General features: G+C 38.2%; 2 protein-coding genes and 1 long non-coding RNA gene across 4 annotated transcripts in view; 1 reads left to right on the top strand and 2 right to left on the bottom strand.

Annotated features, from left to right (window-relative positions):
- Positions 1-27,600, bottom strand: part of RtcB (RtcB RNA ligase) — a 208,235-nt gene that overhangs the window by 24,645 nt on the left and 155,990 nt on the right. The gene's annotated exons all lie outside the window — the stretch shown is intronic.
- The window catches only part of LOC136413525 (uncharacterized), a 27,697-nt gene continuing 115 nt past the window's right edge, over positions 19-27,600 (bottom strand). Inside the window, exons 2-4 of the long non-coding RNA XR_010752485.1 lie at positions 1,094-1,303; positions 243-1,041; positions 19-180 (exon numbers count right to left, since the gene is read on the bottom strand). This is a non-coding gene — a long non-coding RNA (uncharacterized lncRNA). The remainder of the gene's footprint in view (positions 181-242; positions 1,042-1,093; positions 1,304-27,600) is intronic.
- LOC136413524 (protein hairy-like) overlaps positions 19,644-27,600 on the top strand; it is a 20,243-nt gene continuing 12,286 nt past the window's right edge. The window contains exons 1-3 of one of the 2 annotated variants that reach the window (XR_010752484.1): positions 19,644-20,058; positions 22,005-22,100; positions 23,477-24,375. Coding sequence is in view for 1 of the 2 variants with exons in the window: in XM_066397124.1 (XP_066253221.1) it covers positions 19,864-20,058; positions 22,005-22,100; positions 23,477-24,148 (963 nt within the window). In the remaining variant the exon portion in view is untranslated. Of the gene's footprint in view, positions 20,059-22,004; positions 22,101-23,476; positions 27,598-27,600 lie in introns of those variants that run through there. The other variant, XM_066397124.1, reaches the window with a different exon arrangement.

Here is a 27,600-nt window from a genome sequence, read left to right as displayed (position 1 = left end):
GAGGAAAGAAAAAGTGGGTTCGCTAGAAAGGGGTAGCAAGAGGCCTTTTTGCTTATAGAAACGTTCTTCTATGGCGCTTCTGCTTTTCTGGTGCAGTTGATTCAAACCCACTCAAACCTTCTTCTTCAATCTTTGTCTTTGTCCTTTTGGATGGCGGTATCCATTTTCGTCTGGTACCCCCTGAAAGTGTTTATTATTCGCCGCATTAGGCCTGGTTAAGCGTAATTAGTTTCAGGAATCACCGGTCATCACTTTAATCAGCCCTGACTTGCCGCTCCGCGGCCCCAAAAGGACAATTTGCCCAAAATTGCCTCGAACGGTAACGACTCGAATTGCTCTGATGATAGTTATTTGATACTAGCACCGCTAATAAGATGCGAATAATAAGGGTTTTCGATGGTGCAAAAATGGTCCGCAATAACATGGCTTCATAAGCCCTAATGAACCTCTCGAGTCTTAAGTATGCTTCGTTATTTCTCGAAGAATCTGCACAAGCTTATATCTTTGGAAACTTAAGAGGCAACACATGGCGGTGGTATTTAGAAAACCGTATGCAATTTTCTGACCCATTATGTCGAAAGAGCGCCTTAAAATTTGCCCAATTCAGACTACTCTGTTGTCCCCTTGGTTTTGTTTCTTTTTGGCCTTAACAGCAGTGTATTTCGGAACTGTGATACCCCAGTATATCATTATCGCCTTAGATCTATTATACTCTAAGACGAGCTTTCTTTCTATAAATGATTATTTTCGCATTTTTGTTGATGGCTAATGATATGGTTCAGAGGTGCAGGTGCAAGATTTAACGCTCAACTGCCATGATGCCTTTTTTAAATACTTAGCAACTAAATCGCCTCCCAGCGCCTGAGGTGTTACTATTTATTGCTAAGTATAATATGTAGAACCCCTCTCTTCCAGTTGGAAATAATTATTTTGATTCATTTCATATCAACTTCCATAGAAGCTCGAATTCCATTGAAGCCTCTGTTCCCAGGCCTCTCTCGTTAAAATCACACCTGAAGATGACGAAGCTGAAATCGGCCGCTAAAAAATTAATATAAGATACCAGCCCAATTTTTAAAAAACGATATATTACCTATTGATCCCCGCTAATGATCTTTTTCAGTCAGCAAACCCTTTCCGATTGTGGCTCCATGCATAAATTTGCAACTCATGATTATTCATATTTCAAATTTGAACCACCATTCATTGGTAGTCGTTAAAGTGGCCCTATTTTAACCCTTACTTTTTTGGATCTATACAGACGTGATTGGGCAAAGTTGGTCCAGGTATAAACGATCATTTTCTAAAAAAGAAAATAAAAATTATCGTCATATTGTAGTCACCATTTTAGTGGCTTGAACCACTCGGTCTTGAGACGCGATAATTGTCGGTGTTTTGAAGAAAAAAACCAAAACTAATTTGTCAGACAAAGGCGGTGCGACATCGTTAAGTTTTCGGCTAGTTTTGCCTTTTTATTAGGCTTCCTTTTATGGAGTATATATGGTTCTTTTATTGCCGCATTCACGTGGTTACCACATTTTTCTCATTGTGCCTCTCATCACGGTATCTCTCTCCTCTTTCTGTATGGCCCATAGACCGACGATGGAGCTTTAGCTTAAAACATGAGTGATGCGTATCTATTCGTTTGTCAGAATCAGAATTATTTGAATATTGAATTTGAATTTGAAGAATAAAATCAGAAAATTTTGAACAGAATTAATCAGCTCAAAATTTCAATTGGTTTTAAGAATATTTCAAATGGATGCACAGAAGATGTTATTTAAGTACGTGGCGAAACTTCAAGGGATGATTCTTTAAGTGGTTCCAAGGTGAAAAATTTATATAAATATAGGTCCGGTAATGCTTCATCTTCAACATACAGGGTGACAAACTTTCTTTTTTAATCGTTACATATTAAAAAAACTCCTAAATAACAAGACGATGTTGCTTGGTGACACTTTTTAAAGTAATACAAAGAGATTTTTTTGAGTTAGAAATTGTTTGTCTGCTTTTGCTAGTGACGTGCACAGGGGTTGCGTCGGAAATTTAAGAAAAATTAAACAAGAAAAACGCTTTATTAAAACTACACTTAAAGAAATGAAACGCATTTTTTTAGTAAAAAAACATTTAATAATAAGTAAATGCCAAATTTCAACAAAATCGGCTAAAGGATTATCAAGATTTTTGCGAAAAAACGATTTTTGAAGAAAAGTTTAACACCCTGTATCTTGAAAACGAAGCATTACCGGACTTATGTTTATATAAACCTTTCGTCTTAAATCACTCAAAAAATCCCCCCTTGAAGTTTGGCCGCGTACTAAAACAATACTCTGTATAAAGCGCTCTTTTTTGGACACTAAGTATTGCTCAGTTATAGCGGAAAAATAACCTGTTAATTTAGACAGCGACTACAGTCTAACAAAAAACAGTTAAAATAAACTTTGTGTATATAGAGGTGGATCCTCTCTTTTATGCTAGAAAGGCGTGTTGAAGCACCTCGATTTTAGGCCTGATTTTATGTAACTTAGTAATTGAAGCTGGCAGCGCTCCCACACAGCCAGAATGATTCATATTATCGGTTATGTCGCAGTAAGGTCAAATATCGCATCATGTATTCCGTATAGTTTGACCGTAGCTTGACTGTGCGCGATATTCTGCATAAACAATGCAAAATGAATGTTGTTGATCTAACCGTGAGCTGATCGTGATTGGATCGTGATCTGGTCGATGAGATGAACCGTCCTCAAACAAATAAGTGTTAATAAACATCTTGAATTTAGACAGCAGTTGATAAATAATTCCAAAAATGAGAAGCGTGATTTGGGGCTTTGTATCACCCACTTCGGTCAAAATATCGGTCATATTGCTCTCCTGGTTTGGGTGCTTGAATTCACCAATGCTTCATGTTTCAATAAACATAATAAAAGTGAAGACTGACTTTTCCGGGGATCTCTCCTCCTCTACCATTCTTGAATATTTAGAAAGAAAATTTGCGCGATTCGAAAGAGACTTGAAATCATCTTGAATTTGCATGAAAAATGGTAACCACTGGTTAACTGTAACCAGGACCACATGTGATTAAAGCTCATAATATTAAACTAAAAAACTAAAGAGAAAAGTCATGTTACTGACCTACTGACTTCTTTTTGCGGAGATTTCGTTTACATTTCGAAACGAATTTATATGAGTAAGAAGATACTTGCAGTTGATAATGGTTGTCGAAAAATGAAAAGTCAGATTTCAAATACGAGATTGCAAAGGAGGAAAAGTTGCATTGATGAAGTGTTAATAACTTCGAATTATCTCGTCAAATAAGCTGAGGAAAAAATAAAGACTTTTTTCCTATATTTTAGACTTTTTCAAATACTTGCGAAAATAATCGAAATTTTTGAAATTTTTAAACGGTACATTCTTGAACTGCAAATTACGCATCATTGTTCCATTTTAACCGATTTCTAGTATCTTGTACGCTTAGCGAGACCCAATGATTGAGCTTTAGAAATGAACACCCGTATTTACAGGGTGTTCCCTATAAAATTGAGCACCCTCGTAATATAGTTAGAGCAGAGGAGGACATTACCTTGTAGCAAACTACTTGGAACTAGAACAATTCGATCACTTTTCGCAGCAGTTTAAACCGGATTTTTCATTATTCTTCGCCAGGAAACCTTCCATGGATATTTCCACAATAGATATAGGGAAACGTTAGTCAATTGGAACCGAATTGTCAAATCTTACTCTTCTGCAAACTGAAGTATTTCTCCATGCTCAGAGTTGAATCAAAGAACAAAACATTAATTCGTTTTTTGGATCAACATTGAAACCTTCTGCTTGTTCATCATCGATAATTATCTGGTGAACAAATACGAAGTCACTGATTACACAACGGTCACTCGGTCAAGATTTTTGGCAGGTGCAACCAAGTCGGAATGTGTTAAACTAAGGGTAGGGTGTGGGTATTTTTAACGCGAAAGGCGATGCTGATGCCCCGCTAAGATATCAGGATTTACCACGAAAAATCCGTGCAAACCGCTTGTTAAAGGTGATGAAAGCCCGTAATTTACTCGAATCGGTCCGGTCGTAATTGGGGTGTTATCAAAAATAAACAAAACGAAGAAAATTATAGGTAAATATTGGTTTTCAGCGCCGAAATCGCCACGGGATACGCTTTTACCAAACAAACCAAATTCTTCCAAAAAAAGATGAGAAAAGCCACACCACCTTGCAAATATCTAAACAAACATGCTCAAGCTGCCTTATGTCAATTATTTGTTTGTGTTTCCCTCATCTGCCAGCCTGGTAGCATTTTTATACATGGTGCTCACAAATTTTGCGACCCCGAACCTGTGTTTGGTTTATGGTTAACTGCCGCACTCGGCCATGCCCAGGATAAACACAGCAGCTTTTAAATGTGCCGACCAAAAGAAAACATATGAGGGAGGCCTAAATAAAGTGTAAAATTGTGTTTATATAACTCTTTTGCTAAGGGAGTTTTAAGCTCAAGAGACCCCCATTGAAGCTTTAACTTCAAAACATCTGCTAATAAAGAAAAAATCGTTTAAGCTTTATTCACACTCGGTTTTTTGCCATCAGCGATAATCCACACCCGAAGCAAATTGATTGGGCAAATAATGCATCAAACTACCAACACCTGCACCCATAGCGGTCTTCTTTGACTAAACGCCGAAAAAACTGAAGACTTAGCGTGAAGAAAAAAACGAAGGCCCCCAGAAAGCATTGACTTGCTAATTCTCATAGCATCGGCAGGTAGATATTCTAATAAGCCACCGTTAATTTTTTATAGTCCCACTAATAGGGATGGAAACCGACCTTTATAATTAGTGCGGTGTAAAGGTAGGTATAATATGTACCTGCTACAAATTGCAGAAATCAAAGGGTTTTATTGGTCTTCCTTAAAGTGAACGAGGTGATGGAATAACTGAAGCCGCCGAATTCTCAACTCAAATGCGCCTCTGAGGAAAAAAATCGTAAATACATAATCAATAAAACACTTTTCAAATAGTGCACCTCACGGATTGCGCATTGTTTTACAGGAAAGTTAGAAAATAGTACCCAAGTTGGAACTTTTCTAAAGTCAAACTAACGACGAATTTTTTTTTAAATCACCAAAATTACAAATTTTCTTCTAACCAAACGACTTGAGACTATTAGTGGTACTAAATGATTAGCGATATTCCAACAAAAATGGTCCTATTTGTTGAACGGAAAGCCGCCATTCATTAGTGCCCCTATCACGTCGTTTTGTTCCCATAGATGCACCGGCGCATATACAGGTCTAAGACGTAAGATGTCATGGTTAACTTCCTTCGATTTCGTCGCCATGAATTAGTGTCTAATTTACCAAAAGTTTCCCAATCTTATCAATGCGAAAACCGTATAAACAAGATGACAAGAACATTAAAATATCTACAAATAATGCTACGTAATCAAATGAAAACAAAGTTGAAGATTTATCGTTAAAAAATCGGGGAATCGGCCAATTAAGAATGTTTTTGACTGCAGCAAATAATTGTCGGCATTCCACCAGAAGTAAGGCAGGCAACTCTTTCATCGGAAGGCCATGTGTTGGTGTCACTATGACGTAATTTCAAGATCACTGATGCGTCATAAAATGGCGGTGCATTAGCACATACATATGAGACGTAAGGGCTTATGGTGACGTCACTTGGCGTCATACAACAGTAAAAAACTCTTCTAGATCACTGGTTTCGACAATAGATTATTTATGAGGAGCGATTTTGAGGGATATTCAAATATTGCCGCTTGCCCCTTTTAAGCAAAAGGGTAAAAACATCCCGAAAGATGGCACTAATTTGACGTATATATTAATAAACACCGTCATTAAAAAACAAAAGAATCTCAAACAATAATAACGACTACATGATGACATCTCGTTGGCCGCCTGCTGACTGTCAGACCATAATTTGACGTTTCATGATTTAACTTCGTTTAATTGGTCTGGAATTGACATGCGACATTTAATGGTCGCCGTCAGTAAATAAATTTTATTTGTGATTGCCATCAAAACGAATTAAACATGTCCGTCAAATAAAACATGACCGTCAATGTCACAATTCAAAATGCGGTGTTTTTTAGAAATTCGGATTTAATTTAGGTTTAATCCAAGTTTATTTTTAGAAAATCTAGTTAAATCTAGTAGTAACAGAAATGGTATATACAACAAGATTGTGAAGCACTTAGGACCCTGGTGTCTTATTTCAATTAAAAGCCAACTTGACGTTCGGGTCATAATAATGCATTTCTCAACCTTGGTGTTTAATATGCTATTAGCATTGCATTATAAGCTGTTGTTTACTCTTAGAACGAAATAATGCAAAGAGTTATTAAAGGTTATTAAGTTATTAAGGGTTGTGTTGCCATATATAGTTAACTTATTAATCTTCCGGTAATGAAAAAAAGAAAAAGAAAAAAATTAGTTATACTGAATTTTGAAGCAGAAGTGGCGGCTATAGGCGAAATTTTTTAATGGTCCAGTCGCCGGTTTCTTTAGCTCATTAGCACTTGTATTCCATTCCGTATCCCATTGCCTTACAGGTAGAATAGATAACGGCAACAAAGGAGTTACTGGAAAGGATTAAAGGCAGCTGGGTATTCACGAGTTGGGCCATTGGTATTAAAAAACTGTTTGTTAAAGGAATACATGCAAATTTGTTCACAAGTTTGGTAGATTTCTAAGTTAAATTATAGAGTTTAACTCATAAAAGGATGTAGGTATTTAACGGAAACTGTAATACTAATTATATTTTCTCTCTACCTTCTTTAAGCACATCGATCATTGCCTTACCAAACTGGTTCCCATCATCGATTTTAAATCGATGGTGGAAAGACTCATCATTCTCAATTTTTCCTCATCTTATTTGTACATCTTCACACTAAAATTAATCACCCCTTTGTTCCAGAGGGTCTCGCCAAACAAAGCCCAACGAAAAAAAAGGCGACACAAAAAGCTTTTCATTAGGAACCTGTCTTGTCAATTGAAAACCAAATTATAGCTTCTCCCGTGGTGGAAAGAGATTAACATTTTTATTGAACCTTCTGCTCAAACTGATTAACATTTCGGTTTTATGGTGGATAATTTCATATTCAAAAAACTTTATAGGGAAATGCTATTTTTTTGTCATGTGATACTTATATGCAAAACAGATTTGGTATTTATCTTTCATTTTTTTTTTCAGTTTTTTGCTTTTAACCTTTTTTTTTCTTTGGGCAGGTTGAATGGCAAGCTAACGAATTTGCGAGAAACGATTTTTAGTAAATTTTAACCTTGATAAAAACCTTCTATTAGGTATGCCGGGTATGGCAATTTGCGACCGTCAAAGAAATAAAATACTTGGCAAAAAAATGGAAGAAGGCTCAACACAAACTTATATATTTGAAAGTTGCTGTTGCGAAATTGGGGGGACTAAATTAGAAAGTCGCATATTTGGATAACTTTAAGCGTAAATCTCATAAATATATGTATATACCTTTGAAAAAAAAGGATAGAATAATAAAATTGTGCAAGACAAAAATCTTGGATATTTAAATTTCGCAGGTCAGTTGAGGAGCTAAATTTAAAACTTGCTGTTGCAAAATTAGACGGTCAGGTACAAAACTGCGTTTTTAGAAAAATAACTCAGAAACCTTGTCGAAATTATGTAAAATATTCAACACAGCGGGTAAAACAGCAAAGCTGTGCTAGACAATAATAAATATTACGCGCATGGGTGTCTAATACCAGAGCCTGCAATAAGGTCGCTTTATGGGCGATGTTTTAGATTGTTGTTGCATTAGAGTCACTACAGATCTGCTTTGTTTGGGTATATAAGGCTTAAACTTAGAAATTACGTAAAACAACCGAGGGAGCGGATAAAATAGCAATGGCATGCTGGACAAAATACCTGAGGTTATCCTGCAAAGTGTTTATTGTAAAGCAAAACTCGAAACTTTTGGGAATTAGGGACGGAAACTTTGTAGAAATCACATACTAATTTTCTAGGCAGTAGGAAAAATAACAAAAGCGACTAGGACAAAATATAACTTTATTTTTATTTTATATTTATTTCCATGTAGAGCTCATAAGTGGGGTAGGTTGAAAACATTATATTTATTGCCGAAATAGGAGACTACAGAGCTGAATTTTCGGGTTTACAAGTTATAAACCTTCAAGCAATTTTGTAGAAATTGTGAATTGGACACAATAATAAAGATGTGTTCGACAAGACATCGTGCAAACACCGGGATCCATACAGGGTGTCTTGTTTTACACATTAACTCCGTTTCGGAAATAGTAAATCTAATTTATAAAATTTACCTGAATTTCAAGCAAAAGTAATAAAGAATTTTCCGTTTTTGAGTTGGCATTAAATTCATAATCTTCGATGAAAAATTGAATACTGCTGCCACTAAATTTGTTTTCTGGCTTCAGTCACCCTTTATCACATCTTCCTTCAAAAAAATACACACCTTTACCGACAAAGTAATGGCTATACCAAAATCTCGTTTTTATGCTTCTCTTGCCCTGTTTTCGCACAAAAGCCCGGTGGTCTAAATAACTATCACTAAAACCAAAGTTGAAGGTGGTTTATATTAATTTTACCGTTGTTCAACAAGGGTTAAACAAGTTATTTCACCTGCTGACAGACCCTTTCAAATATTTACAACTTTTCTACCTGATTTGTAAGACGCTCAGTTTCACATTTGTGAGGAAAAGGATTTACGACTTACGTCTTTTAACAACCAGTGGCATTCTCAAAATCATTTCACTGATTTTTTTCTTTCCTTTGGCAAATCTACCATCTAAAACAACGCGAACTGAAATTGCTCCTAACTGGAAACTTACAATTTACAGTGGTGAGTTGCTGAAATAATGCTAAACATTTTGAGATTAGGGATCATGTTTAGCCCTCCGCCAATGGTAAATAAACTGGAGATTCGGCAAAACCGAAAACGTCACGTGATTTAAAGCCAAAAGCTGTAAAAACATCAATTTTACGTTAATAACAGAGGCTGCGAGCCTGAAAGACGTTTCAAATTTATTATGGATTCTTTTCGGCGTTTTGAGTCTGTTTGCGTTGGGGATTAAGAGGTGTGGTTGGAACCGATCAAATTAACGTCATTGTGAAAACGCGTTTGTTGAAACCTGCATCCTATTTAAAAACGTTTTATTTTCAAGGGCCAAATACACGTAAGATGATCTTGAAAGATAAAAAGCAAGAAATCGATTCATAGTGACCTTCACCCATTTCCACCAGCGGAGATCTTCGATCCGGGGAGAAGAACATAATTCAGGATATAACATCAAAATGACGTCGTAAAACGATATGCTATCTACAGTGCCAACAAACGGACGTCATTCCGACGCCACCTCCGGTGAATGCTCTACTCCCTATCAGACCCAAGAATTGATCTTTGTTGTCTTGATTTTTTAGTACCTACTTAGGGATGATTCTACCCCATCAACAGCTACTCAACTACCAAATAAAGGTCATCTCTATACGTAATCCCATAAAAAGCGAATGAAAGAGTCCTTTTCTTCTTTACTATAGAAGGTTCGCGCCGCAATTTGATGAACTGTTCGATAAGTGAGTTTGCGTGGGGCGCAGGGGGCCTTCGAGCCAAAGGCTTTGGATGCCGCCGCGTGTCCCCCGATCTGATGGACACGGTCCAGCGATGCGAAGCCCCGCGGAGCCTCCTCGTATGTTATGCTGCAGCGGATGAGCTGCATAAGTTGATAAGTATCGTGCGGAGTGTCTGATGGGTGGACGATGGTCAATTTCACTGATACACGACTCTCTTCTCGAACAGAAAATAATAATTTTGCATGATCGCGATGAAAGTAAGTAGACCTTTTTTTGGACATTTTAGTTTGAGGATGAACTGAATTTCGCGGAACGAATTTTCTTGAAAAAAATGTTTTTGCACGTGCGGAAACTATTTACCACCGCGAAGGTTCGATCGAAGGTCTTTCGATCTCATCGAAAATCGATCGAGACCATGCACCAAAGATATTCCGCATACTAGCTGCAAAGAATATTTTTCCTACAAATAATGGTGGTTTGGTATGCACACTAAAATTTAAAAGCATGCCGTGCCCTTCTAATAAGTGTGCGAGAAATAGTTATTTTTCGCACGCTACCGTAAGCAATATGAAAAACGGCGACAATGGAAAAACGCGTTGTTTTACACACTGACAAATCTGAGGACTCGGTGACCACTTTATTGCATCATGTCTTGTCGCTTAGGTGGTGTCTACTTGGGAATGTCGAAGCAGAATTTTTTTGTAATTTGAGTATCCATTTTCTATTCTTAAAGGAGAATTCTCTTTCGCAGAATTTTTCTTGACAATTTTTGTTTAAAGTTGTCAGATTTGTTTCAAACGATTCATTCAAAAGAACTCTAAACTCCATTCCAAATTTCATGAAAACCTGACAGTTTCTTGATAAACTTCCCTGATAAAGGTGGTATGTAAAAAGTAAACGTCATAATATGCTAAGTTCATGGTATGTACCATCGCACACGATAACCATGGCGGTATCTTAAAGGCAACCATTATTGTTTTCTGGGCAACTACGTACTCATCTTGGAGGACTAGGTGGAAGTTTTCAAACCTAGGATTTTGAAAGTTTTTGTGGATTTAACGGCGGAATTGACCACTGCCTGAAATATTACTGTATAGGCATTAACATCGGCTCTCGGTTATTTTACGCCTTTGTCGCGGTCGCACGCCGCCACCAATTCATTTCATTGGCGTCCGTTAATGGTCAGTGACGAACAGGAAAATCGTAAAATTACTCATTTATTACGATATCGCGAATTCCCAGTAGTGGGGTTTTATTTTCAGTTTCTGCACAAGGTCGTACCAGTCGTAAAGTTGTTTATGCGCGAGACGGCGGCGGTGATTTGTGATTTGAAATATCGCACATGCCCACTGTTCGCTGCTATTTCCCGTGTCGTAAAATCATTTAATTATTAGTAAAATTTTGTTGTCACTTATTGAAAGACTTAAACAAACCCTCAGACTAAACAACAAATGACCTGATGACGACATTAAGATCGAATTCAACACTCCGAAGATAACATTTGGACTTTAGCCTGCGGGCATATTACTTTCTTCCCTTCAGATAAGAAACGCTTGGGCAATATCTCAAGATTAGGCCACATAATCCCCCGGTCTATAGATATGGTCATGCTGTATTATAACCCTCTTACAGGACATTATTCTCAGACCTAAAAAATCCGGTCTCTTTCGGTGCAACAGGCAGGATGATGCAGCAGGATGCCCGACTTAAAATCCAGTCGTTATAAATCATTCCCAAAATGAATGTTATCAGTGAAAGAGGGTCCCGGCTTATGAAAGCACAATAGCTGATGCCGTCGAGGAAAAACGGACAAAAAATTGCGGTTCTTCAGACAAAATAATAAGTCGTTCCTGCTGCTGTTGCTGTACCGATAACGACGTCTATACGAAGGCGAGTGTGTTATTTCGGAGCGCGGATGTAGGCAGAACCTGATTCTTGAAGGTTTAGGAACTTTCGGCCAAAAATTTGAAAAGTGTTTTTTTCCATTACCATGATAATTGGCTCTTTCCCGCACGCAATTGCGTGTAAAAACTAGTTTTTTGCATTCAATGCGGGAATGTTTTTTTGCCCCACTCGTGCAGTATTCTTTGTAGGTATGACTTTTGGTATTTCTTACATTTAGCAAGGTCTTTTACCTTCTTCATACGGGCACAGATGGGTAAACTATTTAGAACATGCGGCCGTTTTAATTTTTATTCGAAAAGTAACGTGGAAATCTAAGCAGTTTTTTATCAGTTTAGAATTTTTATAAAAACATGTTTTTACTTATTCGCGGTCACAGCACAAATGTTGTTCCTAACTCATGCAGAAAGTATCTTTCCCGCGCTACTTGCCCAAGCTCTGTCTCGCGTCTCTCGAGCAACTGCAATCGCGTACAGGAAACATTTCACTTTCCGCACATGTTAGGAAAATAATTATTTTTCACGAGCGTGAGATAAGGTGGCTTTTCTATTCCCATTTGCCAGCTGAAAATCTAATTGCCATGGGTCACTATTGCTATAACGTAAACTAAGATTCGAAAAGGTAGGTGCCAAATTTCATTTGGATTTCGAAATATTGAGAAATAATTTAAATGGTAAAACAGTTTTTTTAATAAAATAAAAACTGGCAGGTGTACAAAAAAATTGAATACGAGACTGTATTTGTTTTTTGAAGTTTATGTATTAATTTTAATTCATTTTCTTCGTGTTGTTTCATTTTTGAGATACAGGGATGTCTTCCAGTTTTTAAATACAGACCTGACATTTTGGATTGCATTTTGGAAGTGCTTTTTATTCCCAATTCAACCACATATCACAAAATTACATGCCTCGACGTTTCATTTGAAAAATAGCCATCATACGGTTTTTTTCAATGAAAATTTCAGTCTATATCCGGACTTAAGTTTTAAAGTACTTGTTACGTTATACCAACACGTCATATTGTTAAAAAATAATATTTTTCTTCATATCTTAGAAATCAAGTGAGATTTGGCGACACCATTTTCGAATTTTAGTTTGCTATTAAATTTAACAAATTTTGTCACATTTAACCGTCTGATTACAATGGTTTAGTGGATAGTAATAGTGAACCAATCAATCAATTAACCAATTGGGTCAACCGGGTCGGTGGTCCTACAATATTGAAAAGTGAAAGTGGACGAATTTTAAGGTAAATTCATTTGAAAACACTTTTCCAGAGTTGTTCAAACTGCCTCTATTTCGTAGTGTACTCTAAATTTTAGCGATTTTGGAAAAAGGTTACTTATTTACATTTTGAGCCGGTCCTGCCCAAAATGTTATCGAAGTGGCTATCAAGTGACCTCATGGGTTTCGCCGATGCCTCCTCGACGTGTCTTTCATTCTTCTTGCTCGGCAGCTTCTTTGAATGGTGCTACAAGTTACAATGGGTCTGAACGGTCAGCTTGATGGAAAAGCTCTTGTATGGAAACCTCGCTGATATATTACCTTTGGGAGACACTCCGTAGATTTGAGATTATCTGCAGCCAGTGCATCAGGACGAATCTGTCACATTCAAACACATCTTGTTCATTGGTATTTAATAAATTGGTTGTGTGTTCAGTTGTGAGTTAGATGTGCCTGAGACACGATTAAGGGGAGAAACTTTCTCTCTTTTTTTTTTAGAGAATTTGGATATCAAAACATGTTTTTATATGGGAACTTCACATACATATAAGGATGGAAAAATCAATCTGGTTCGCAATGAGCATCGAGGTGAAAATCTTTGGAAATTACAGGCATGGTTAAGAGTTGATGTGGTATCATATAGAGCCGAAAACATTCGAAAATATTTTCATCTCAAGAGAGAAAATGCTGCGCTCTTGCCGTCAAGAATAAGACTTTGAGACGTCTTCCTTCCCTTGAAAGAGAATACTTTTCTGGGTATGAATCCGCTGTTGTAGGAATCGCTAGGAATCAATAGAACTGCGGAAATGGAGAATGGAAACCTTCGACAGAATTATCAACTCAGTCAGTACTTACTGACTTTGATGTCAATGTAATAATTGAAAGTAGTTCGTTAAGACGCAAGTTTAATAAGGCAGCATATTGCCGCACGAATCCTATTTTTTAGAACGAGGAGCGAAGTAACGTGTTGATAGTGGAAAAGTGCGTCAATGGCCTTATGAAACGTGCATCTTATATTACTTTTTCTATTGGGGATTTCAAGATTGTCAGAACTCAGATTGCTGGCTCTGCGGAAAAAGAGTTGTTGTCATTTTTCTAAATTCCCCATTTGAATTTTACACATCAATCGTGGCTCGTTACTAACACAATGAGGAAAGAATAAATTCGCAAGAAAGTTGAATTGAACACACCCCGTGATTATCGTCATTGTCGGCGGCTCGTGCGCAAAGTTCTACGTTTGTGCGTTAAGAGACATTTTTCGTTTGTTACGTAACTAACTACTAAATGTATCAAAGGGATATCAAAATCATCTAAAGAAATATTTCTTTATGGTTAAGATGGCAAGCAACCTACTTACATTGTCTCTCGAGAATTCTTAGAACAATAATTGGTCTAAAAAACATAAAGGAATTGTCTAGACTGGCTCTACAATGTAAGTAGGTCACACATTGTGAGGTCGTTTAGTTTTTTAGATATAGAGCCAGAAAGTCCGACACTGCAATCTAAGCGTAATACTACCTTGACTGACCAAAAGAAAAATTATTCCGATATGCTAAATAAGCGGCTTAGCTGTTAGAAAGGAGAGACCTACGTCCCACGAACCGAAGATGGGTTGGGGATTTGTGGGTGTCCCGCTGGTTTCGTGATGTTCGAAATTCAGAAATTTCCAACAAAAACAAAACCAACACCAAAGTTGGCTCGAATACCGTCACGAACCGCATCGTTTTCGATCCCTGCAGTTGCGGCTGTTTCTTCCGAGAAGCTAAAGTCTTATTATAAACCATCAATGAGCCACATTAATGAGTACCCATACCATGGGTATCGGCAACAATAGAGGTTTTATTATTATTCCTGGTGCAAAATTGCGAGGGTACCACTGCGTCGTCATCCTGCATTCTCCGCTCCTGCGGAGTGCGACCGGTACGGCTTCTTGGCACGCGGTACCATCGTGGTACTGTCGTTGCTGCTGGGGGCGTGGTTTTCCCACGAGCCGAGTAGGCACGTGGGCCGTTTTCATGGTACCGACTACTAGAGATGCGACCAGAGTACCATTAACAACATTCGATAGTTCTTTTGCATAACCATTCTAAGTCTTCGATGGAAAGTGTAAGGCAAATAAATAGGAGAGCCATGGAATGATGTCAAATATGTGTGTATTAACTTATAGCATATTTGAAGACCTTTTTGGAGTACGTGAAGGCGCTCTGATGGCAATACTTTTATGGGGAGATCATAAGAGAAATTTCCATGGAACTAATCAACAAATCCATTGTAAATAAGTTAATCAAAACACAAAAATTGATCGTCTTTATTTTGATCAAATAACCCTGGAGTTTTTAGCTTTGATATCGATACCTAGTGCTACATTCCTAGCGAATACCAATGGTAGAGCCCTAGAGGAACCCCCATGATACTTGAAGAGCATTCCGTAGTTTGTGCTAATGCGTACTCAGGCGGCTAAGACCGATAATTGCCACGATCAACGACATCTTGATGAATTTCATTAAAATAAAATAACATAACCGGACATTTCAAGTCCCGCACTTTCCAGTACCTCTTCATTAAGATGCGTCCGTTTCTTGTGACATCACTCCTTCTCGGACATGGGTGGTCTATATGGGTCTGGGCGATGGTGATAAATCAATAAATTATCTAACGATTTTTTAATGTAAATGATCGGCTTTTAATTGCGTTTCCGATAGCTGTGTAGCTGGTTTTACGTGGGCTGTTGTTGGGTAGCTTTGGTTTTGTTAAGGTAAACGCTTTGGTGGTCTCGAAGAGGACTTCTGAGCACTGGGGCTTTTTTCTTTTGTGATGATATTTGAGGATAGGGAAGGTTTCTATCTCAACTCCCTTTAACTCTCCTTCTCAGAATCGCAAGAATGAGGATTTCTGTAATGGAGAAAGCGTTCTCAAATTTCCGTCCTATTATTTACTCCTACTGAATCAACTACTTTAGGTGAAAATTTTAGAAAGTTTTTAAAGGATTCTCATGTATTTCCTTAATTCTATTGATTTCTGATGAATTCTATAGCTGTTCTTTCCTGAGTTGAGAAATTTTTTGATTATTTCCGACTCACTTCCTTAGCATAATAATGCCTGACAATCCCAAAGGTGTTCCTTTTTTAAGTGGAGAAAGTTTTTGGAATTTTTCGGCCCCAATCTGAATTGAGTTGATTGCTAAAACCTCGGATAGTTTTTCCCCTAGCTAAAAATGTTGTCGAAGATTCTTTATCCATTTTTTTAATTTATCTAATTTCTAACGGTTCCTAGAGCAGCGGAGGGTATCCTTTTTTCAGCTGAGAAAGTTTATGCCTTATTTCTAAGGCAATTTTCCAGAATATTCGAATTCTTTTTTTCTTTATCTGCCTCCATGAAAGAGTTCCTGCATGCCTCCTCATTCGTGTAAGTTCTTTGGTTCTGGCTTTTAGCTAGGCTTCAAAGGGCGCTTGTTACGTTCCACATTTTACCGCTGTGAACATTACTATTAGTGTGCGGCTCATGTAATGGATAAAAGAGTGCCTGAATACGAGAATGAGAGACTAATTAAATAAAAATATAAGAAAAAATTCAACATTTCAAAAATTGAAAAAAGCGGCTATGGTAGAGGCTAAAGGTAGAGGCAGCTTCGGCAGCCCCAGCCAGAAACTCTTATTAAGGAGTACAAGTACGACCATATTTCACGTCTGAATATTAAATGTGGCTTAGCTCTAAAGATTCTCAAATTTTCCTTAAAATCCCCATGTCGAAAACGTCTCTGCCCTCCTCTTTACGACAAGTTCCGGTTTTTGGCCTTTGAACATAATTAAGTACAAAAATGCAGTCGAATACAAAAACACTAATTAGCATATTATGTGGATGTATTCGTGAGATCAGATTTCACCACCAGGAACATTCTGAAGAATTTTTAAATCAACGGAGAAAAGATAGCCTTAAGGCTCAAAGAGGAACTAGAATAACAAGATGGAATTGAAAATTTTGAAATGTCTTGAGAGTAAACATGCCTCTACCTTAATCACATTTGATCAGGGATCAAGTTTTAAAGCATGAGTAAAAGCACATGTGATTGTTTAATTGATGCATATTGAAGAAATGTGCGTCTCGGCTCTGAAGGACATTGAAATTTATACCATTTTTTAAGGCATCCCTGTCGGAAACCTTCTTGCCCCCTTCTTTGTGTATAGCTCTGGTCTTGGCTTCGACCAGGTCGGCTCGTGACCACACACGCGGCCACCGTCGACCGTAGTCGCCTACGTGGGTCGAAAACAACTAACGACGATAATCATACCTATGACGTCATGCACTTCTTGCTGATTACCACAACAATTAAGGAGATGCAGGCCGAGGGGCGAAGCCCGGCGAATGATTCATACCTGCCGAGCGATAACTACTCGTACGTGCCGGACAAAGGCCGACCGGTTGCAACGAATGACATGACTATGTAATTGGGGTAAAGGTAAAATGCTGCTTCTGTGCACAAATGGTACATTCCACTTCCATACATATTCATCCGGTAGAGTCGGTGATCGAATATTAATCTGGTGGTATTTGATATTTACACAAGCCGGCCGATAATCGGCTGCTTCTCGGAAAACGTCCCACGCGGCATAGGCCGACAAAGACAATACTCATTATCTCACTCTCGGGCGAGATGATGGACGGCTTGGTCATGGTCAGACAGGAATATTTATTGCTCGTCCACGACCGCGACGGCAGTTAAAAATCCCTAAGATTTTTAGTTTAAGCCGACGGACGTTGGACGTAGAATCTTTGTCAGGCCAAATAAGGCTTTGAATGCCGTTTAACCTATTCCCCAAATATGTACTACATTCATACAAATGCTACCAAAGACGGTGCAACAATACCATATGGCAACCCGTGCCTAACATTTTTCGCTTTTCTTCACAACGCTTGTTCTGAAATAATTTGAAGGAGCACATGCTTGCCGCATAGCGGAATACATGGTTTTGTTTAGAAGATCAAGGGCTGTCAGAAATTATCAGGTCCGTATTTAAAAAAAGTCAACCCGATGATGACTCCGAAAATCTGAGACGTCACAGTCGGAATTTTCTAAAGTTTAAAACGTAGTTTGATTGGGCATAAAAATACGCAAGTTTGCCCAAATTTAACTGACTTCGTATCGCCTACAGTTTTCGAGATCCCAATGGTGAGCAACGAATTTAAAAAACTCTACACTCTGGAAACAGGATTTTCCTGTCGAAGCAGTGCAATCAAATAATGTATAATTTTTCCCTATCTCTCATAGTTTCCGAAATTAAATCAACGAAATGGACCATCCTATATACGGATTTACCCTAATTTCACCCTAATCGCCAAGAACTCAATTCTTAACCGTTTCACAAAACTGGTGCAAAAAATTCAAAACCCTTGATAACGGTACCAACAATAATCGGTCAGGCGCCCGCAAACGCGACGCCCATCCGACCGAATCAACGAGCATTTCCACCCCCGTCTCACGCCCCACTCGCCACCCACAAATTACAACATTAATTCAGCGGCCCACGTGACTTGTGTTCCCATCTCACACCGCGCAGGCATTTGACTTTGTGTAAAAAAGGTCATCCGTCGCTGCCGAGTCAACACCGACCGGCATTCAACAGGTAGTACCTCGACACGAACACGAACGAATGCTGCCGAACGAGCCTGGGAACGTGCCGAACTTTTCGTCTCAGCGAGCGGCGCGGTCTCTTTGGTGTCCCCTCCCCCCCCTTTCGTTCCCCAATACCCTTCTCCTTATCGACGGGACGTCTGGGTAACCCGTGTCGGATGCTGCGGAAGGACGGATTAGTGCAACGTTGCCACATGTTTATCCCTTACAAACAAAAATAAATGTTGGTGCGTTTAGATTTGTCACTGGTTTAGACTTTTATGAAATGATAAGCTGACAATTGCAATTGACAAAGACATTGCAATTTGTTTATTGGGAAGTTTTGCTGTGGATGGGGGCGCTGCAAAACATAAACTAACCGACAAAAGCGACTAGTGAATTATAATCTCAAATGACATTTTATATCAAAAAAATTCGGCCAATAGCGCCTTTTTTGCATTGTTGCTAAATTATTTGCTAGAATGGGTATTTTAACTATCACTGTTCCTGTGTTACGTTACTGTCTCTAACAAATAAAAAAAATATATTAGAAATTTGTGAGATGAAGTGTAGTCTAATAAAAGCAATGGTATATAAAAAAACATAACATTGAAATTGATGTCTGAAACCCGAAGATCATTAGAAAAAGACCTGCACATGCGCCAAATTGTAAATGTACTAAAATTTTTCCCAAAAAAACGCTATCACGTAACATTTCAGGAAATTACATCATGTGAAGTACAGAATAAAAGCAGAATTTAAAAGTTTTTGAAATAGGCCTTCCAATTAGAAAACGTCAAAAAAGCGAGTTCTGGATTTATGGCACTTTCTCGTCAAATTAATACGCGCTCTTAGCTGCATTACCCGTAACACTTAAAATTATGTGTTAGATTTCTAAAAACTACAAAAATACTTTTGAATATGTTCAAGGAACGTTAAAATTGTCGGAATGTCACCGAAGCGCCGCACATACGCCTTAGAAAATTCTGGGCTCATGACAACATTTTATGGCGTTGTTAAAATGACCATTTTCAACCCATTCTGCGAAATTGACATTAGCGCTACAAATCTATAAATTATTTGAGTATAGTATGTTTTTTAAATAAAAAATGCAATAATCTACGACTTCTTGAAACTTCTTTCTCTTCTTTTACATCTAAAATAATGACAGGTGGTACCAGTATTTATATTTTCTTTACCGCATTTTTTCTAATCTGACAAACTCTAATAATATCGAATCATATTTGTTTTCCGCATTTCCTAGTAATGTGGTGGTACCTCGACAACACCGCAATTCCTTGAAAACCAACAGGTCAGTTTCAGCAGATTCAGAGGTCCGTAATCCACGCGCCCAAGTTATTCTGTCATCAACTTTCATCGGGTGTAGACGGTTCAGTCTTTACCCGATCTCGACTGAACAGTACGCGCATTCAAAAATAGTACCGCTCGGTGCATTGTGCGCCAAAAAATTTAAGCTGCTCATCAACAATATTTTTAGACGCTTTTCAAGTGAACTGTGATTGTGACAATGATTACTACTACCGTCCAGCCGATTGTGTCTGGTGGTACTGCTACCAGTGTTCCTGCAAGTGTGGTGCAGCCGAACCCGGCGGTTACGCCGGTAAATGGCGAAGGAAGTAGTGGACAGCATAGTGCCATGGAGAGTGCAGCGAGTCCTGTGGGTGCCGCTACTAGAGGTACCAGAGTCAGCGATAATCGAAGGGTTAGTTTCAAGTTTAGAGTCCCCCCCTTATTATTTGTTTTAAAAATGTTTAGCAGTGTCACAGTTATCAGTTTTTTAGACTGTTTGAAAAATCACATTGCAAAAGTTGTTCAGATGATCTGTAGAATTCATTCAAAAATATCATTCAAGAATTCATTTCAAAATTGTGTCAACATCAAAAGATTTTTTGTTGCTGTTTTTCAAAATTTTGAAATAATTCCCCAAACTTTCAACTTCTGATCGTTAAAAAAAATAATTAAATTTAATCTCAAACAGTTATTACAATTATTAATTCAATGTTCTAAGTCCTATGTACAACAAATATGATATTTACACCTAAACTATTTTAAAAATCTGAAATACAGCATTAAAATGAAAAAAATACCTTTCATTGATAAAAGTTACATTTCTTTCTCAAATACAAACAATTTGTTTTTATTATTGTTAAATCGGGATAATCATTTATACTTTACGCGTCAGGCTGCACATGTTGTTCCAACCTTTGCCCACACGTTCTCAATAAGTAATTGTATCCTAATCGCTTATCATTAACCCCCGTACTAAGTTTTAAAGCCAAATGCATCAACAAGTGATAATTTTATTTAAAGAGGAAGACCAACTATTAGCGGACAGTTTACTAACCACTAGTATGAAAAACAGACATGGCGCGCATCGAATTTCGATCGTTCGTACCCGAGTGGTAAGAGTTCGAGAAAACAGTTTTAGCACAAAAAAATCATTTTCTCTCATGCACGTGCGGAAAAACGAGTTTGTCTCACTCGCCTGCACAGGAATAAATTTCTCTCATTTTCTTTGTTTCCTGGAAAAAAAGATGATGCACATTCTAAATTACTAATTCTGTCTACTAAAATATTCTCTTAACTGTTACGGAAAGAATATTAAGTGCACGGCCATACAGCCAGTAGGGCAACAAATGCGTAAACTTGTTTCTTCTGGCTTGCGGAACCATTTTTCTCACGCGCGCACGAAAAAAAATCTTCTTTTATGCACCTGAGAAATAATATATTGACAAAAGAAATTAGTGAATTGCGTGGCAGTTCCTACGATTGATTTGTCGATAAAAACAATTTTACATCCAACCCGAGCGAGGAAATATTTTTATCTCATGTGCTTGTGAGGAAACAATTTTCTTTCACGCGCGTGCGGAAAAATATTCTCTCGCCGTGCGAAAAGAATTTTGTTGTTATGTTTCAGTAAATTCAGGTTAATTCTCCGTTGGGTTAGTTAGTTAATTCCGTTCTCACATTTATAACCAAATTGAAGTCCTGTCACAATAGAACCGAGTAGGCACGTGTCCCGAGTGGGAGCGGGCATGCGAATCGCATCAACAACTTTATAGTCAGCTCATGGATAAACATCCTTCGGCCTAGGCACACGTATCGCAAACGTAAACCATTTCGTCGATTAAAATAAACAAGGAACCGAACAGCGTAGTATGAATGTTAAAAAAACAATCACGGTGCAACCTCAATTAAAACAATAGGTCGTATAGTACCGCCGGAAGTTTTCGCAACGCGCTCTAGAATCAAAATTGGCTCATTGTTTTGCGCAGTAGTTATTATTTTAGGTACCACCACAATTAACTGTCTCATCTGCCCTTAACAATTCTCTTAAGCCCATGCATATGTCCCATAATAAGGTACTACGAAATAAAGTAAACAATGCGAAAACACCCGGGGAAGCGCCTCGTGGTACCACCAACGTCCCCGTCGCGGACATTTGATCAGAGCCGGCGTCTCAGCTATATTTAAAACAAAAGAGCGTCGCGGCACGTTGCCAAGTCGGGCACGAGGCTGCCACGCTTGACGCAACACTTTTCCCACGCCAAGATTCGTACTGGGAGTGCCCGAAGCAAGGTCGAATGACTTTATACAGGGTGCTCCACTTTAATTAGGATTATGTAAAGACTGTTTATTTCGTTGCAGAGCAACAAGCCGATAATGGAGAAAAGGCGCAGGGCGAGGATCAACAACTGCCTCAATGAGCTCAAGACTTTGATACTGGACGCGATGAAGAAAGACGTAAGTTTGAGCTCTAGTCTAGGGTGAGAAATCTATATTAAGCGGAAGAAATGGACTTTTTTTAAGTATTATCGCTTCAACCATTAACGCATTACATTAAGGGCGATTCGTTAAAATTTACTCCAGATGTAACACCTCTTTTTTCCGCATTTATTGAACCAGCTTTACAGATATTTTTATCGCAGTTATGGAGTTATTGAACTATATAATTTGAATTGCCGTTACGATTATTTGTAATCATTTCCTTTTCTTTGATAAAATTAAAAACAAATGGAAATTATGTAGTAGCTGACAACATGAGCGAAGAACTTCGAGCGGTAAGGAGCGGGACAGTTCTAGAAATTTTCAGATTTTTCGTGGTTTCTCTTTCGTCGATAAACATTTCGCGAAGCGTACAATGTTCTCCGATTATATTTCTTTCATTTTCTTTTGTGCGTTTATTCTCCTCTTTCTTCACAAAGTTTCGCAATTTTTGTCCTTAATGATCCTTAAATTTTTTCCTTTAAATTCTTTTCTCGCACCCTAACAGGATTCTTCGAAAGAAACTGAAAACCATCAGGAAATCACGCTTTATCGGTGTTGGTCCATTCGCTATTTTCGTACCTATGTGGTCAGCAAACCTCGACACAACCCTCTAAGCGGAATTTAAACATGCCATTGGCGCCAGTGCCAGCATAATTACCGTCGTCATGAACTTTAACTGCTTTTAATATTATTATTGGCGCCATTTTACTGACACTAATTTAATGGTACCTAATAATTCAGAATAACGGTCGTCGTGTCCTAAACATCAAGAATGGAAACTCGTTTTCGAGAATACTTGATTAAATATTCGCTGGTTTGAACCTGAAGAACACACCTATTTTTCCAGACTATAGTGTCTGCAATGATCCTCAGAGCAGTCCAGAATAATTTCCTGGACATCGAAAATTTGAAATCGGTTTTGAGAAATCCCTGCTACAATATGTTTACTTGAATTTTCACTTTGTTAACCCCAAGATGGATAGCCATTTGGGAACAAACTTGGTGTATTACCATACTTGAAATCAGAGGAATTTCAGTAATTCCATAAATTACCACAGAAGGTTAATTTGGGACAAATAGTGTACTTCAATGTCGGTAAGAATATTAACCCTCTGAGCAGTTTCTGTTTGTCTCCTTCAGAACCTCACTTTCTGCGAGTCTCTCAACATGGGCGCGTAATCTCTTGTGATAGGCATTAGGACTAAGGGATTCCTTTGATTTCAGGTTACAAATGGTTTTTACCGTCTTTAATAAATTCTTTAATAATTGCTAATTTTCACATTTTCACCTATTGTGTAGTTAAATCGATTCTTCCTCACTTAGGTCATTAACAACAACTTCTTCAATTGCAGCCTGCCCGTCACTCCAAACTCGAAAAAGCCGACATTCTAGAAATGACAGTGAAATACCTCCAAAACCTCCAGATGAGACCACCTCAAACCGTTTTCAACGTCTCGGAACCATCAGCCATGGTCAAGTTCCGATCTGGCTTCACGGAATGCGCCTCTGAAGTAGGCCGTTTTCCCGACGTGGACCCCGTTATCAAACGCAAACTTTTGCAACACCTGGCGAACCATCTCACGCAAACTTGCAAAGTCCAGGAAACGCCTCAAGTCCAAGTTCATATCCTCCCGAACCCTCAAAGATCTCCGGAACAGCAAGTACCACAATCGGGGATCATCTGGACTAATCTTGGGACTAATGGTAGCGGACCTGGAATGCAACTAGTATCTACACGCCTCCCCAATGGAGATTTGGCGTTAGTGTTGCCAGCTTCTGCACAGAACCATCAGCCCATTTCGTCATCACAGGTTCCTCTGCTTGTGCCTATAGTTCCAGAGCGTAGTGCCAGTGCGGTCTCTGCAGCTTCTTCTTCCAGTTATAGTCCCAGTAACAGTCCAGACCCTGTGGACTCCATGTATTGTACCACTCAACAGAAACCATTGTCTTTGGTAGTGAGAAAGTCCGAACACTATGAGGAGAATGACAACGGGGAGACGGGGGGACCCTGGAGACCTTGGTAAGGCTTTCGACGCATCAGGGGATTGGAGGTATAGTATTGTAAGACTGGGCTGGAGAAGTTTTAAATTGTTTTAGTGTGTGTGCCATAAGACTCTGATGGAGGATCCGTGTTCTCTTGAAGTTAGTTGATAAGAATAATATTTACATAGACGCTTTTGAGCTGTTTATATTTCTCTGCAGAGTTGGAGGGTTGAGGTTGTTGTTTTTCTGATTTTATCTAATTAACCGAGTTTTTGTGTAGAGAAAGGTACTTACATTTTTTATTTTGAGGCAAAATCAAAAAGTTTTCAGTCCTAATTTTAACACTAAAACTCTTCTCTCTATTTCGTTTTCATTTTTCTCGACTTTGGTTTTGATGCTAAAAAAATTCAGATTCCTTGGGCTCACATGTTTAATTATTAATACATAAGTAATTATCTGAATTGCGGGTTATTTTTTATTGTGCTTATTGGATATGAAATATCCATGTGAAGGCATTTTATGTTATTTGTTTTTATAACACATTCGCCCATTGTCTCGTTGCTTTAGCTCATAAATCATTAATCTTTCATTCTACAAGGTGTTGCAGAAAAAAGCGGCCTCCTTTTTAATTCATGCAAAGCGAAGTAAATTATGAAGAAAACCATATTACCTACAAGTTTCCTGGTTCAATTTAAATGAAAAGAGATTCAGAAAACTATTTCAATGCATATTCAATGCGTCGAAATGATTTTAGTATCTAACTCAAATTCAGACTCAAAATACGTGGTGGCATTGTGACTTAACGGTCATTTAAGCAAGAGGGAAAAATGTTTCCACGTTTTGTGTGAGGCACTAAACTCCAGACACTACTAAACCCAAAAGTAAATACGGAAATAAACATATCTACTGTATAAAACCAAGCTGTACGCGATCGCAGTAGACTCGACTGGCTGTTGACCGAGATTCCGGCTAGCTGTAACTGAAAAGCGTTTACCGCCGTGCGAAAACTCGCACTATTCCTTTAGGAGACGTGAGGTCAACGCGGGCGGTCAACCGATACCGTGCTGCTACTGCAGCGTTCTTAATCGCCGTTAAACGGGATTTATAAAAGATGCGTTTTAACGCAAATTAAGAATTAAGATTATACTGTTTACCTTTTATTTTGTTCATGAACTACATGATATTTTTCTGCTTAACTTAACTGTTTTTCTGCCCGACTCTCGAAATAATTTTAGGTCAATGACCAATTGGCCCTTTGGAGGACTCGCCACTTTTTGAATTTTTGGCACGACTGTTAGTTTATATGATTACTAAAAACGATGAGTTTCTCAACCGTATCCACGCATTAATGTCAGCATCACGATTTTTTTACATATTTTGGTTCTGCAGATCCAGAATGTGCCATTAGAAGCCTTTCAAAGAACTTTTCTGATTTATTTAATTGAATTTTGTGAATGGCGAGAAATTTATGCCCAGCAAAATCGGCAATCTGAAAAACCTCTTTATCGTTTAAGTAGAAAGTTTGAACAAAGTGGCTCAATTTCAGACAGCTTAATTGTATTTGGTTGAATGTGATCAGGGGGCGAGCTTAGCGCATTTTGACACGATTTGCATAAAAATTGTAAAGAAATATTATTAATTATGTCCTATAGACAGCTGATAACACAATCGCTGTAGTGTTACTCAGCTACCTAACCTGCACTAACTGGAGCCACATAATGATAGGGAATTTTTGAAGTGTTTTTCAACAAATTATAGTAATCGTATCTACGTTCAAAATACAACATATGCGATAACCGATTAAATACCTTCAGCCAGCAAGAAGAGGATGATTTCGGTTAGGGATGTTAGCGCGAAGAAATAACGTTATTTTCAAAAAGTCTCAAGGACTCGACTTATTTTAGACCATTAGTGGAGAATCTTGCGTAAAGATATTCATTGAAGGCATAAAAGGCTTAAATCACTCAGGAACTGAAGCGAAACGTCTATCATTTGGGTTGAAATTTTGCAGATTGGACTCTTAAGTACTTGGAAGCCAATCTACATAGATAAGATATTGTTTCTCCATGAAGTCCATTTATGGCTTGATGAGTTTGTGAATAACCATAAATTCTGGATTTAAATCGGCGAAAATCCTTAGGAGACTTACGGAGCGCCCTTTTACTCTGGGAAGCTGACCGTTTGGTGCGGCTTTCCGTTTCGAAAAATTATCGGCCCTTACTTTGTTTGAAGATGACGAAAATTGACTTATTGTAAATTGTGAGTGGTACTGGAATGTAATCAGAGAATATCTTTGGCCTGAACTTAGAAACGCTCAACGATGTTTTGTCGTAGACAATAACTTTGTTGCAACATCAGTTTCCTGGACGTGTTATTTCGAAGAAGGTTAACGTCCATTGCCTACCAAGGTCATGCTATGCGATTCATTTGGACTTTTTCCTGTGGGTCATGTGAAATTCCTAGTTTGCAAAAATGCGTCACAGAAAGTGGCCAATCTAAAACAGAACATTTAACATGCAATTAGAGGCATGCGTAACCTATGTGAAAGTCATCGCAAATTAAGTGTTCATAGTGCACTCAGCCCGGCAAAGTCAAGGAGGACATTTAAATTATATTATTTTTCAACATATCGATTTTTGCGCAAAAAAATAATAAAGTAACCCATTTACACTTTTAGTTATTATGTTGCATTTTCACACCAGACCTTGAGTGGAAGACCCTTTCTAGTTCGTCTAAAGGCTTGAAAATCCTTTGAAGAAGTTCCTAAGAGGAACTGAAAGTTTAAGCGCGGTAATGAATTGTTGTCGAGGGTATTTCCACTAACCCGACCCTAGGTCGCGCATGTCCGAGACCCCCATAATGACCCCCGCATTTGCAGTATCCAGCTTCTAAGGTTTGCTTCATAGTTTGACTTGCTCTACATGCAACAAAAAGGAACGTCTTTTTGTGAAACACTTTGTCAATGATTTCGCGTCCCTCGAAACCATGGGGAGCAAACCCCACTACAGCCAGCTCTGCTTCTATGTAATTACCTGAGGTGGCTTATACATAATAAGGTGTGTTATTTTACACGATTGTGATATTAATGATAATAAGATGGATCTTCAGTAATGTTTGCCATCTGGTGAATGTTGGGAACCCACGTGGAATAATTTTAATTGTCTGGGTTGCAATAACTATTGAAGGTTCTATTATAATGAAAACTGAGTTCAGGGGGGAGAACTTCCCATTCACTTCACATGTTGAGAGCCCGAAATGGGCTCCGTGTGATGCTCTCGCATGGTTGGTTCTTCTCCTAAGCTCTTCAACTGTGAAGTCCTGATTAGTGTCGTTCAACAACAAAATTCACAAATATCTTCCATATATGATTGTTAATTCTGTTTGTAAGTTTATTTTTACACTGTGTAGAAATAGAACACTTACTTATAAAAGTATTTTGTAATACAGAAGATTTTAAAGCTTTAATCAAATAAAGTCGTTGGAATTTGAATTG

This window comes from Euwallacea similis, chromosome 14, assembly GCF_039881205.1.
Source record: "Euwallacea similis isolate ESF13 chromosome 14, ESF131.1, whole genome shotgun sequence".
NCBI lineage: Eukaryota > Metazoa > Arthropoda > Insecta > Coleoptera > Curculionidae > Euwallacea > Euwallacea similis.
Note: the sequence above shows the minus strand (reverse complement) of the source record. Positions and strands in the feature narration are given on the sequence as shown.